Source organism: Pseudorca crassidens, chromosome X (assembly GCF_039906515.1).
Source record: "Pseudorca crassidens isolate mPseCra1 chromosome X, mPseCra1.hap1, whole genome shotgun sequence".
Classification (NCBI taxonomy): Eukaryota; Metazoa; Chordata; class Mammalia; order Artiodactyla; family Delphinidae; genus Pseudorca; species Pseudorca crassidens.
This window is the reverse complement of record NC_090317.1, coordinates 26,143,124-26,155,164: the sequence shown is the minus strand read 5'-3', so window position 1 is coordinate 26,155,164 and position 12,041 is coordinate 26,143,124. Positions and strand designations below refer to the sequence as shown.

The following is a 12,041-nucleotide window of genomic DNA, read 5'->3' as shown; positions in this document are numbered from 1 at the left end:
TGGATGGTGGTACCATTTGCAGAAATAAGAACGTTGAAGGAGGAATGAGTTTTCCTGGGGTAGGGGTCACGAATTCAGTTTTAGCTATGTTTACTTTGAGATTTCTTTGAGACATCTGAGTGTAGGTGATAAATTGGCAGTTGAATGTATGCATCTGAAGCTCAGAAGTAAAGTCTGGGTCTCTAGCACATAGAGGGTATTTGAAACCATGAGAGATGATGTGACTGTATATAGAGCTGTGCTCTCAGATACCATAGCCACTAGTCGTATGTGCCTATTTAAATTAGTTAGAACGAAATTAGAAAATCAGTTTCTCAGTTCCTCAGCACTCCTCAAGTACTCCTTAGCCACATGGGGTCATTGGTTACCATATTGGACAGTGCAGTTAAAGAACATGTCCATCATCACAGAAAGTCCTATTGGACAGTGCTGATACACAGTGAGAAAAAGGTTTAAGATTGAACTCACTCTACTTTTTAAAGTTCAGATAGAGGAGGAGATGCTTCAAAGGGCACTTAAAATTAGTGACCAAAGAGAGAGATAAACTAGATGAGCATGGTGTCATAGAAGCCTTTGGAAGAGACTGTTTCAAGGAGGGGTCAAGTGTTGATTTCTGCTGCTAGGTCTGATAAGATGACTGAAGAGTATCCGTTGGATTTAGCACTATGGAGATTATTGGTGACCTTAACAAAGCAATTTCAGAGGGGTGGTAGGAGCCAAAGTCATATTGGAGTGGATTAAAGAGAGAAATGGCAGGTGAGCAGGTAGCAACTGTGTGTCTTTTAAAGCTTGACTGCAAAGGGGGAATGTAGAGGTGGACCGGAGTTGGAGGAAGATATGGGGTCCAGGAAGGTTTTTTGTTTTTTAAATGAGGAGGATTTAGAACATGATTTATTTTAATGCTGATGAGAAGGAGCCTGTGTGAGGAAGAGGTTAAAGCTACTTGGGGGAGGTGTCTAGAGAATGACTGTGAGATTCCTGAGAGAACCTGAGGGGTTGCAATTCAAAAAGAAGATGGCCTTTGATAGGAGGACTCCTCCTTCGTGCATCAGAAGAGAAAGGAGAAGATGAGTACAGATACAGGTAGGTTTCCATGTGATGGCTTCCGTTTCCTCTGAGGTATGAGGTAAAGCTCATAAAGTATGAAGAAGAGAGCTTGAGAAGAGGGGGATCCAAAGATTGAGGATAAATGAGAAGGTGTGAATAGTGGTTCCAAATAGTAGTGGGAGACAAGTGGCCTATGGAAACTTAGATTGCTTCCTATCATATAGGGCCCCGTTGAGGTTAGCAGTCAATTTATAATGGTGTGTGTGTGTGCGTGTGTGCGTGTATGTATGTGTGTGTATGTATGTGTGTGCGTGTTGTATGTATGTGTGCGTGTGTATGTATGTGTGCGCGTGCGTGTGCGCGCGTATGTATGTGTATGCGCGTGTATGTATGTGTGTGCGTGTGTGTATGTGTGCGTGTGCGTGCGTATGTATGTGTGTCTGTGTGTGCGCGCGCGTGTGTGTGCGCGTGTGCGTGCGTGTGTGTTGTATGTATGTGTGTGCGTGTGTGCACACGTGCGTGTGCGTGCGTGTGCGTGTGTGTATGTATGTGTGTGCGCGTGTGTGTGCGTGCGTGCGTGCGTGTGTGTGTGGTTTTACTCCCTCAGACGTAAGTACAGAGAAGGCAGTTATTTTGATTTCTGAGGGTTAGGAGTTAGCCAGATAGGTGTTAGCCAAAGCAGAGTGAGAGTGGTAAGGCAGTTCTGGGTTTTTGCAACAGAGTGAAACGATGGCATCTGTTTGATAAAAAGGGAAGTGAAAGCAGGAGGAAGTGAATGGATACTGAGAAAGTGGAGGGATCAGTGCGCTGGAGGTTCCCATAAGAGCAGGTAAGCTGGAAGGAGTAACAGTTCAGAGTGGGATATTTGAATTAGAGATTTATGAGGTGATGGTGTTTCTGTGATGAAAGGTCCAGGGTAGAACTGAGGCAGCCCCAGTAGGGACTGAGGGAGTAGGTGGCTGAGGTGGAGGGGCAGGGTCGTTGGATGAGGAAATTGAAGGTGTTGACTGAGCTTTCTGTGCTAATTTTTCAGGGACGCAAAGTTAAAGCAGGGCTGTGAGTGGAGAGGAAGTCTTAATCAGGCCTGGATTTGGAAGTTTCTGGGAAGTTGGTACATGATTCCATAGAGGAGGGAAGGGAAGAAGCTGGCATAGCCCAGTGGGTGAGCCTCAAAGGAGAAGGGATTTTTCATGAGGGAGGAGGAGAGGGAATGGTCTGGAGATGGCATTAGGACAAATAAGGACATCAGTCTTAAATTACATAGGGTGTGAAAGGCTATAAATAGCCTCTAGTTCAGAGGGCCGCAGCGGGAGCTAGTCTCAGGGCCCAGCCAGTTTGCAGGTGACTCTGATTTTCAGTCTGGATGCACTAGACCACCTGGAGGAGTGTTTTAGAAACTCCCGGTGCCTGGGCTTCACCCCCAGAGATTCTGTTTTCTTGGCCTGGGATGGGGCCCCAAGTGGCAGTATTTCCTAAAAGCGTCTCTGGTAATTCTAATGCACGCTTAGTTGAGAACTACTGAGAGATGCAGGGAGTATTCAGAGGAGAAATTGAAGATAGAGGAGTGTTTGCTGATCACAAAGAGGCCAGAGGGGCTGGAAGGGAGGAGAGTAGAAGGTTGCGTGGTGGGGGTAATTTGTCCTCTTTCCCATGCAACGTGGTGAGAGAGCATCTAGTGTTACTTTGTAAGCAATTTCTGGAATCTTTTGTCCGTTAAGTGGGTCAGTTTATTTTTTATATTTGCTAAAATATATCTTTCAAGGATTGTGGGACAGAGAGAATATGTGTTCTTGTTCTAAGTCTGTATCAGGTAGGAACTGCTCTTTTTAAATTTTTTTCTACTTTTAATATAAATTATCTGAGAAAGAGAGGACTACTTGTGCCCTGAAGGAGGTTTTCCCATCGTATCTTCAAGGCTGCTCTAATTGACAGTCCTTATTCATGCCCCCTCTTTTTTTCTCCACCTTACAGAGGCACCCCCGTTAATTTTCTTACTGCTGGTCCTCTTGGGTGCCTTCTTTTTCATTTTTTCCTCTATGTTTATCTCTTTTATTCTGATCACTAAATATCTGTGAATACAGAAACTTAAAGAAATGCAAAGAAAGAGAGAGTCAAAGGTTCAGAAGTGGATTTCTACCATAAGAAACTAGGATTTTCATTTTATTTTCTCACCTCTTTGTTATTTACAAGTGTGAAAGAGTCCAGTTTGGGAGTCATTAAATGCCTTCTGTCTGTGAAGTCTGATGTCATTGTTATCAATAAAGTGACCGACGACCCGGTTTGCCTGGGACTTTCCCGGTCTTAGCTTTGGAAGTCTTGAGTCCTGAGAAGCCCCTCTGTCCCAAACAACCCTGGGAGACCATTGAGAGTGTTGTGTTGGATAACCGGTATGTGCAGCCTGCCTCTTGCCCTTAAGGAGCTTATCGTTTCCAGGGCCATGAGAAAGCAATAAATGTAATAAATCAGTTAAAATAAGAATGTAAACAAGGACATGGGTTTCCTGGGTCACCATATCCAGACAGTTGATGGTAAATAGAGGGCATTAGAAAAGGGGAGACAGTATGTTATATACATAAGAAACTAAAGTCCCAGATAACTTTGCTTCTAATTATACTGTTTTCCAACTGACTGTACTTGAACCAGACCACTCCTGGACATGGGTCATTATATTGTTTTTGTGAGTTTATTCAAGACATACATTTTTCACTTGACGTAAATGAGGTATACATGCTTCTTTTCAGAATAATTCAAACCAATCCCATTATGCTTTTCTTTTTAATTAGCTTATAAATTCAATTGCCTGGGTACAGTCTGTACCTAGGAACAAAACATCATATTTCCTTTTTTCCCTTCACACTTCAGAGACTCTTACTATATGATTTGGATTTGAAGTGGTAGGAATTTCCAGCTAGGAGATGGGAGGAGGATGGTTGAGGAATTGATCTTCTGCTAGATTTTGGAGGTGACATTTGAGCAATATATCAGAAAGTAGGAAACTGTGATTTCAGTACATACCATATCACTCTATCGGGCTGCTCATTTACACAGTTTATCAGCCTTCACTAGATTTTCCTCTGTGCATCACCCCCAGCACCACCACCACACCCAGTCCCTTGATCTTATAGGCATGCTTCACACGTTAGAGGTCTGGAATATTTGCAATCTGGACCTTCTCCTATTAAATTGGTAAGTTGAAAATATCCCAAGAAAACATTATTTTCCGTAGCTATATGTACATGGATTTCCATTCTTTTTAGGTGGCTGCAAAATTCGGATTCAGGGGGACTGGACCAGAGAGCGCCGCTTTGAAATCCCTGATGAGGAACGCTGTCTGAAGTTCCTCTCAGAGGTCCTTGCTGCTCAGGAAGGTAACTCAAGCCTCAGCAGTTTTCTTTCTACTACTTGCATGGGACATGCTGTACAGAGGCAAGTGGCCATTAGCAAAGTACCTCACCCCTAGAGCCTTGATAGGCGATTTTTTTTTTTCTTCAGGAATGGCCCCAGGGATAGGTTAGGGAATAAGTCTATTCAGCTTTAAGGACACTGAGTCAATTTCCAGAATCTTCAGTTTCATTCCTTGGACAGCTTACTGCAGACTGTAATCCTCCTCTGGTCTCAGATGATCCCAGAGCTGCCCTCATTTTCTTAGTCTCTTCCTTTGTATTCAAAAATGGCGCTGGCCCCTGCACTTGAGTGCTGAGTGAATGGCCTTTGGTTATGGTATATTCCATTCAATGGAATAGTCATTCCATTCTGACTATAACCCTTATCTCTCCAGCGCAGTCACAACTTCTTTTTTTTTTTTTTTCATTTTAACATCTTTATTGGAGTATAATTACTTTACAATGGTATGTTAGTTTCAGCTTCACAACAAAATGAATCAGTTATATATATACATATGTTCCCATATCTCTTCCCGCTTGCGTCTCCCTCCCTCCCACCATCCCTATCCCACCCCTCCAGGCGGTCACAAAGCACCGAGCTGATCTCCCTGTGCTCTGCGGCTGCTTCCCACTAGCTATCTACCTTACGTTTGGTAGTGTATATATGTCCATGCCTCTCTCTCGCTTTGTCACCGTTTACCCTTCCCCCTCCCCATAGCCTCAAGTCCATTCTCTAGTAGTAAGTCTGTGTCTTTATTCCTGTTTCACCCCTAGGTTTTTCATGACATTTTTTTCTTAAATTCCATATATATGTGTTAGCATACGGTATTTGTCTCTCTCTTTCTGACTTACTTCACTCTGTATGACAGACTCTAGGTCTATCCACCTCATTACAAATAGCTCAATTTCGTTTCTTTTTATGGCTGAGTAATATTCCATTGTATATATGTGCCACATCTTCTTTATCCATTCATCCGATGATGGACACTTAGGTTGTTTCCATCTCTGGGCTATTGTAAATAGAGCTGCAATGAACATTTTGGTACATGACTCTTTTTGAATTATGGTTTTCTCAGGGTATATGCCCAGTAGTGGGATTGCTGGGTCATATGGTAGTTCTATTTGTAGTTTTTTAAGGAACCTCCATACTGTTCTCCACAGTGGCTGTATCAATTTACATTCCCACCAACAGTGTAAGAGGGTTCCCTTTTCTCCACACCCTCTCCAGCATTTATTGTTTCTAGATTTTTTGATGATGGCCATTCTGACTGGTGTGAGATGATATCTCATTGTAGTTTTGATTTACATTTCTCTAATGATTAGTGATGTTGAGCATTCTTTCATGTGTTTGTTGGCACTCTGTATATCTTCTTTGGAGAAATGTCTATTTAGGTCTTTTGCCCATTTTTGGATTGGGTTGTTTGTTTTTTTGTTATTAAGCTGCATGAGCTGCTTATAAATTTTGGAGATTAATCCTTTGTCAGTTGCTTCATTTGCAAATATTTTCTCCCATTCTGAGGGTTGTCTTTTGGTCTTCTTTATGGTTTCCTTTGCTGTGCAAAAGCTTTGAAGTTTCATGAGGTCCCATTTGTTTATTTTTGTTTTTATTTCCATTTCCCTAGGAGGTGGGTCAAAAAGGACCTTGCTGTGATTTATGTCATAGAGTGTCCTGCCTATGTTTTCCTCTGAGAGTTTGATAGTTTCTGGCCTTACATTTAGGTCTTTAATCCATTTTGAGCTTATTTTTGTGTATGGTGTTAGGAAGTGATCTAATCTCATACTTTTACATGTAGCTGTCCAGTTTTCCCAGCACCACTTATTGAAGAGGCTGTCCTTTCTCCACTGTACATTCCTGCCTCCTTTGTCAAAGATAAGGTGACCATATGTGCGTGGGTTTATCTCTGGACTTTCTATCCTGTTCCATTGATCTATCTTTCTGTTTTAGTGCCAGTACCATACTGTCTTGATTACTGTAGCTTTGTAGTATAGTCTGAAGTCAGGAAGCCTGATTCCTCCAGCTCCGTTTTTCGTTCTCAAGATTGCTTTGGCTATTCGGGGTCTTTTGTGTTTCCATATAAATTGTGAAATTTTTTGTTCTAGTTCTGTGAAAAATGCCAGTGGTAGTTTGATAGGGATTGCATTGAATCTGTAGATTGCTTTGGGTAGTAGAGTCATTTTCACAGTGTTGATTCTTCCAATCCAAGAACATGGTATATCTCTCCATCTATTTGTATCATCTTTAATTTCTTTCATCAGTGTCTTATAATTTTCTACATACAGGTCTTTTGTTTCCTTAGGTAGGTTTATTCCTAGATATTTTATTCTTTTTGTTGCAATGGTAAATGGGAGTGTTTTCTTGATTTCACTTTCAGATTTTTCATCCTTAGTGTATAGGAATGCCAGAGATTTCTGTGCAGTAATTTTGTATCCTGCTACTTTACCAAATTCATTGATTAGCTCTAATAGTTTTCTGGTAGCATCTTTAGGATTCTCTACTTCTTGTTCCAGAGCAAAAGGACTCATCCAGCTGGTACCAGAAATTAGACACTGAGGACAACTCTGTTTTTTCAGGTACTGAAAAGATTCTTTTTTTCCCTGGTTGCTATGATTATTGCAGAGTCAATAGATTTTATCTGGGCAGATAAGATAATGTGGATTAATGTCAGTGTCAGATACCTTCTCCTATGGAGTGGTTTTATCAAGTCCGTACCCACTGACTCACGTTCACTCCTGATCCTTTCTGTGGCACATTAGCTCTTTCAGTGCCAGCTTAGCAGAGGGGTAAAAAGTGCAGGCTCTGGAGCCAGACTACCTGGGTTTGAATCCCCGTTCTCTGACTTACTAGTTATATGACCTTGGTCCAATTACTTTGACAACTCTGAGCTTCTGTTTCTTTTTCTGTAACATAGGAAGATTTTTAATAGCACCTACCTCATGAGGTCTTTGTGACAATTAAGTGAGATAATGATATAGCTCCTTACTATCAACCAGGCATTGTGCTAAAAGTCTTCTATAAAGACTAGCTCTTATTATTCACGTTCCAAGTTAACGTAACTTACTGTCATTCTAGTTAATATGTCAGTGCTTCAGGGACAGATGTGCTTCTTCCCCCAATCTACGTTATCACTACTCTTATACCTTTCTGTTTGGTAACGCCACTGAGCACAAAGTCCTATCAATCCTGGATAAGTTGGATGTTATCTTTTCCCCCCTTCCACTCTGGGTTCTGTGTCCTTCAGGGCTTCTTGGATTTGAGGATAATTTTTCATCTTTGAATTTGGACAAGAAAATAAATTTGCAGAATCAGCCTACAGGGGTTCATCGGGAACCGCCACCCCCACCATCTTCAGTGAATAGAATGTAAGTCCTATGTTGAAACAGATTTCCCACGTGTGAGACACACATGGGAATTGTTTAAGGCAATTTCACTTTTGAATTCCTCATTTATTTGCTAGGCTTCCACGTGAAAAGGAAGCTTCTAACAAGGAACAGCCCAAAGTGACCAATACCATGCGGAAGCTCTTTGTACCAAACACCCAGTCTGGGCAGCGGGAGGGTCTCATCAAACACATCCTGGCAAAGCGAGAGAAAGAATATGTCAACATTCAGACTTTCAGGTTAGTCTCTCTTCTACTTACTGAGGCTAAACGTTAGTACATATAGGAAAAAATGGTCTTTGGGTATTTAAGGTATTAGTTTAATTAGCTTAATTCAGAATAAAAGCATAAAGAAGAGAATGGTGAGCTGATTCAAGCCCCTGTCTTTATGCTGGTCAATAACATACATATCCAAAATAATGCCAGTGCTACAATTTCCCTTGGATTTTCTAATTACTAATGATACCACCTCTACTAACCTTTCTATCCACTCTTAGAGAACCAAGTCAAGCTCACAAGTACTAGAGAATTGTCTCCTAGTACATTCCATAAGCAAGTGTGTTTATCTATCTGACCTGCTGAATTTCTTCTTGCCAATATTGGAAAATTAAGTCCGCCATTACCACTAGACTTTAATTTACCTACTTTGGGAAGTTAACTGAAGGAAGTTTCACCCAAGCATCTTGATTGGGAGGTCTATCTTCGATTCTTTCCTCTATTATATTTTTCATTTCATCTTGGTGATATCTTCTTTTCTGGACTCACTACGTGTGGTGTGTGTCGTGTATCCCGATGTTCAAAGCAGCAACGCTTTCCTTTGTTATTTTCGAACAGCATGTACCCTTTTAGTCCAAGATTCCAGTCCCATCTGCTATCCCATTATGCCTCATTTATTCTAATTCAGTCATGACTATATCCCTATGCTGAAACCTCCCGATCTTCAGATTTCCCGTGATGCTTATATTTGTATGTAAACAGTTAAGACAGTCATGAGTTTTCCCTTCTGCTTTCCCCCTTAATACTATATCTGTCTCAACAGAATTTCCTACACAGATGTCCTTGTAATCCTTCGGGAAGTGAGTTTTTGGATTTAACTACAACTCCTTATGGAATAGTTATCCATGTTAGACATCCTTATAGCATGAAGATACCTCTTTCCCATCCACAAGCTCTCCCTTCAGATATGAGTTTGGATGGAATGTAATAGGAAGGAAATGTGGTAGAGCAATTAAACTTGTGTTTTTTAAATAGAGACTTGGTTCCTTTCTGTAGGTTTACCTGATGTAAACTTTGGAGAGAATAAGCCCACTGCCTTTGTCTTCTACAGGCAAGAGGGTTTTGTGTGTGTGTGTGGCAAAACAGTTTGAGAAATTATGTTGCTTATTGTGACCATCCACACTTGACCTTTGTTTTTAAATTATGTTTTGGAATCATGTATTAGGTTCTTTGTTGGAACATGGAACGTGAATGGCCAGTCTCCAGACAGTGGGCTAGAACCTTGGCTGAACTGTGATCCGAATCCTCCTGATATCTACTGCATTGGGTAAAATGGCGTCTGGAAGTTCATTTTGGCTGTATGTTTGGTGTTAGTTTACGTGACATTTTGCGCTTTTTTCCCCACCATTTGTAAAAACCTACTGTAGACTATATGTGAGAGTTAACTTGTGGGTCAAATTTGTGAGATCATAAAGGAACAGATACCTGAATTGGTGTAAGGAAGCATCTAATCCTCTCAAAACCCATAGAAAACTATATACTTCATAGAAACTGAGATTTGAGGTTAATTCTAACAGTGACTATTTCTAGGATATATAAACAAAGCTCTACAGTTATCCCTTATGGAGGTTTTTTTGTTTGTGTTTTGCATAGCCTGTGCATATACCTGTGGCGCGGAGTCTTTTGAAAAGAAAACTACTTGTCCTTACTGATCACCTGAGTCAATAGAGCAGTTCTCTAAAATTTATCTTTTCCGCATTGTTTCATCTAATGTCTCAGAAAATGGGACAGGAGGTAGTCAGAGATAATTATGGGATGTGTGTAGATCCGACATCCTCTTGTTTTCTCAGATTCCAAGAGCTGGACTTGAGCACAGAAGCCTTTTTCTACTTTGAATCTGTGAAGGAACAAGAGTGGTCCTTGGCTGTGGAGAGGGGTTTGCATTCCAAAGCCAAGTATAAGAAAGTAAGCCGCACTGAATTATCTTTTTTAGTATACAACTAAGTAGAACTCACTAGAAGTTACTCTGTTATCTATAGCTTGTTCCAAAAGAGTGGTTTAATTGAATTCTTCCCCATGTGTAATACTGGAATAGGGCAGACTAATCCTTTTTATTCCTATTTCCTAGAAAAAGAATTCCCTAAGTTTCCCGATCTTATAGTTTCATTGCTTAGGTAGTTTTTAGGAGAAAAGAAGAATTTTATTGTCCTCATAGCAGTAATTAATTCAAATGATGACACATAAGGTAAGTGATTTTTGCAATGAGAGTTTAAGATTGAAATTGTTTGCTGACATGGTCAGAACTGGATGCTTTACAGAAAAGCAGTTTGAAGCATGTGGGTGCATAGGGCAAGCTTTGGAATTGGAGCAAGAACAGGAGTGTTGTGGAATTTCAGTGAGCTCGAAACTTGGTTGTAAGTCAAGAATAGAGTTGACTTTAGCAAGGTGGCCCAATTTGTTGGTCTCTAGAAGGCACGTGGTAGAGGCTACCAGAAGAGTTATTTTAATTATGAGGCTACCATACCAAGCCCTTTAAAAGGAGTCATTTGTCTAAGTAATTTTCATCTGCATCTTCTAGCAGCTGATATAGGTGATAAGACTCCTGAAGATGTTATTCCTCTCGTATAGACTAATACACATTTCAGACATATTTCTAGTTCACAGACTTAAAAGTAAAAAGGAGTGTTATTTTATACATTTTAATTTCTTAGGAAATTGTAAATCAGAAACTAGGAAGAAGAGGCAAAAGGAACAAGCTGGGATAGAGGCTTTGTCATTATTATTCGAATTTTTAATGCTGCCTACTCACGGTAGGCTAAAAAGTGATTAAAATAATGAATCTAGAGCTGAGTGTACTCGTTGTCTCCAAAGACTTTTAACTCCTACTGGTCAGAGCCAGATTAAAGCTTTCCCAGAGAAGTTTTGTTTTCTCTTTATGAGGCCCACTGGGAAATTAGAGGATTTGGATTCAGATTAGGGCATGGTTATATCTTCTTGGTGGAAAATTAGTTGTGGGAATTCGATATGTGGCAAAGAGTGGTATTAACATGAACCTCTTCTAATTCCCTGCGACTCATAGGTTCAACTGGTCCGCCTCATTGGGATGATGCTCCTGATATTTGCCAGAAAGGATCAGTGGCGATATATCCGTGATGTTGCTACAGAAACAGTTGGGACTGGAATCATGGGGAAGATGGTGAGTTACTTCGGAAATGAGCTCAATTATGATTTATGTCCATGTGAAGTTCAGGTGCTAGTTGCATCTTTGTACTAACTGTGGATCATTACTCTTGCTAACAGGGAAACAAAGGTGGGGTAGCTGTGAGATTTGTATTTCACAACACTACCTTTTGCGTTGTCAATTCCCACTTGGCTGCCCACGTGGAGGACTTTGAGAGAAGGAATCAGGATTATAAGGACATCTGCGCACGAATGAGTTTTGTGGTCCCAAATCAGACCCTCCCACAGCTGAACATCATGAAACATGAGTGAGTGGTTAAGTCTTCCTTAGCCTTTGAATAGTGGTGGTGAGAAGAGACTAAACGTGGTGAGAAGCTATAGAAATGTGAAGAGTGAAGAGATTATTGTTTAGGGATTGGGGTCACGAAGAAGGGGGCGGGTTTGAGGAATAGCAGATGCATTGAGTCAGAGGAATTAGATTTGCTATCAGAGGAAAGGTTAGTTCTCTTAGTGGGCATCTAGAGTAATGGTAGAGGGGGGTCTGTCAATTGACATCAGTTTTTATTATTTTTTATTATAAAATAGAAATGTTCATTGTGAATGTAATAAAAGGTAAAAGTAAAAAATCCCTCATTTCTTACCTCTGCTCTCCCCGGCCAGTCCCTCCTTCTGAAGAAAAACACTGTGGACAATTCAGTGTGTATCCTTCCAGATCTGTGCTGTCCGTTATGACAGCCAGTAGCCATAGGTGGCTGTTGGGCACTTGAAAGTAGCTAGTCCAAACTGAGATGTGCTGTGAGCATATACACTGAATTTAGTAGGGAAAAAATGTAAAATA

At 40.8% G+C, this 12,041-nt stretch overlaps 1 protein-coding gene across 1 annotated transcript; it reads left to right on the top strand.

Annotated features, from left to right (window-relative positions):
- Positions 1 to 1,067: 1,067 nt before the first annotated feature.
- Positions 1,068 to 11,530, top strand: LOC137216583 (inositol polyphosphate 5-phosphatase OCRL-like). Its single transcript, XM_067722680.1, has 8 exons — positions 1,068 to 1,083; positions 4,305 to 4,492; positions 7,501 to 7,790; positions 7,886 to 8,047; positions 9,249 to 9,350; positions 9,874 to 9,988; positions 11,103 to 11,219; positions 11,324 to 11,530. The coding sequence occupies exons 1-8, from the start codon at positions 1,068 to 1,070 to the stop codon at positions 11,513 to 11,515; spliced, it is 1,182 nt and encodes a 393-aa protein (XP_067578781.1). The 3' UTR covers positions 11,516 to 11,530.
- Positions 11,531 to 12,041: the final 511 nt, after the last annotated feature.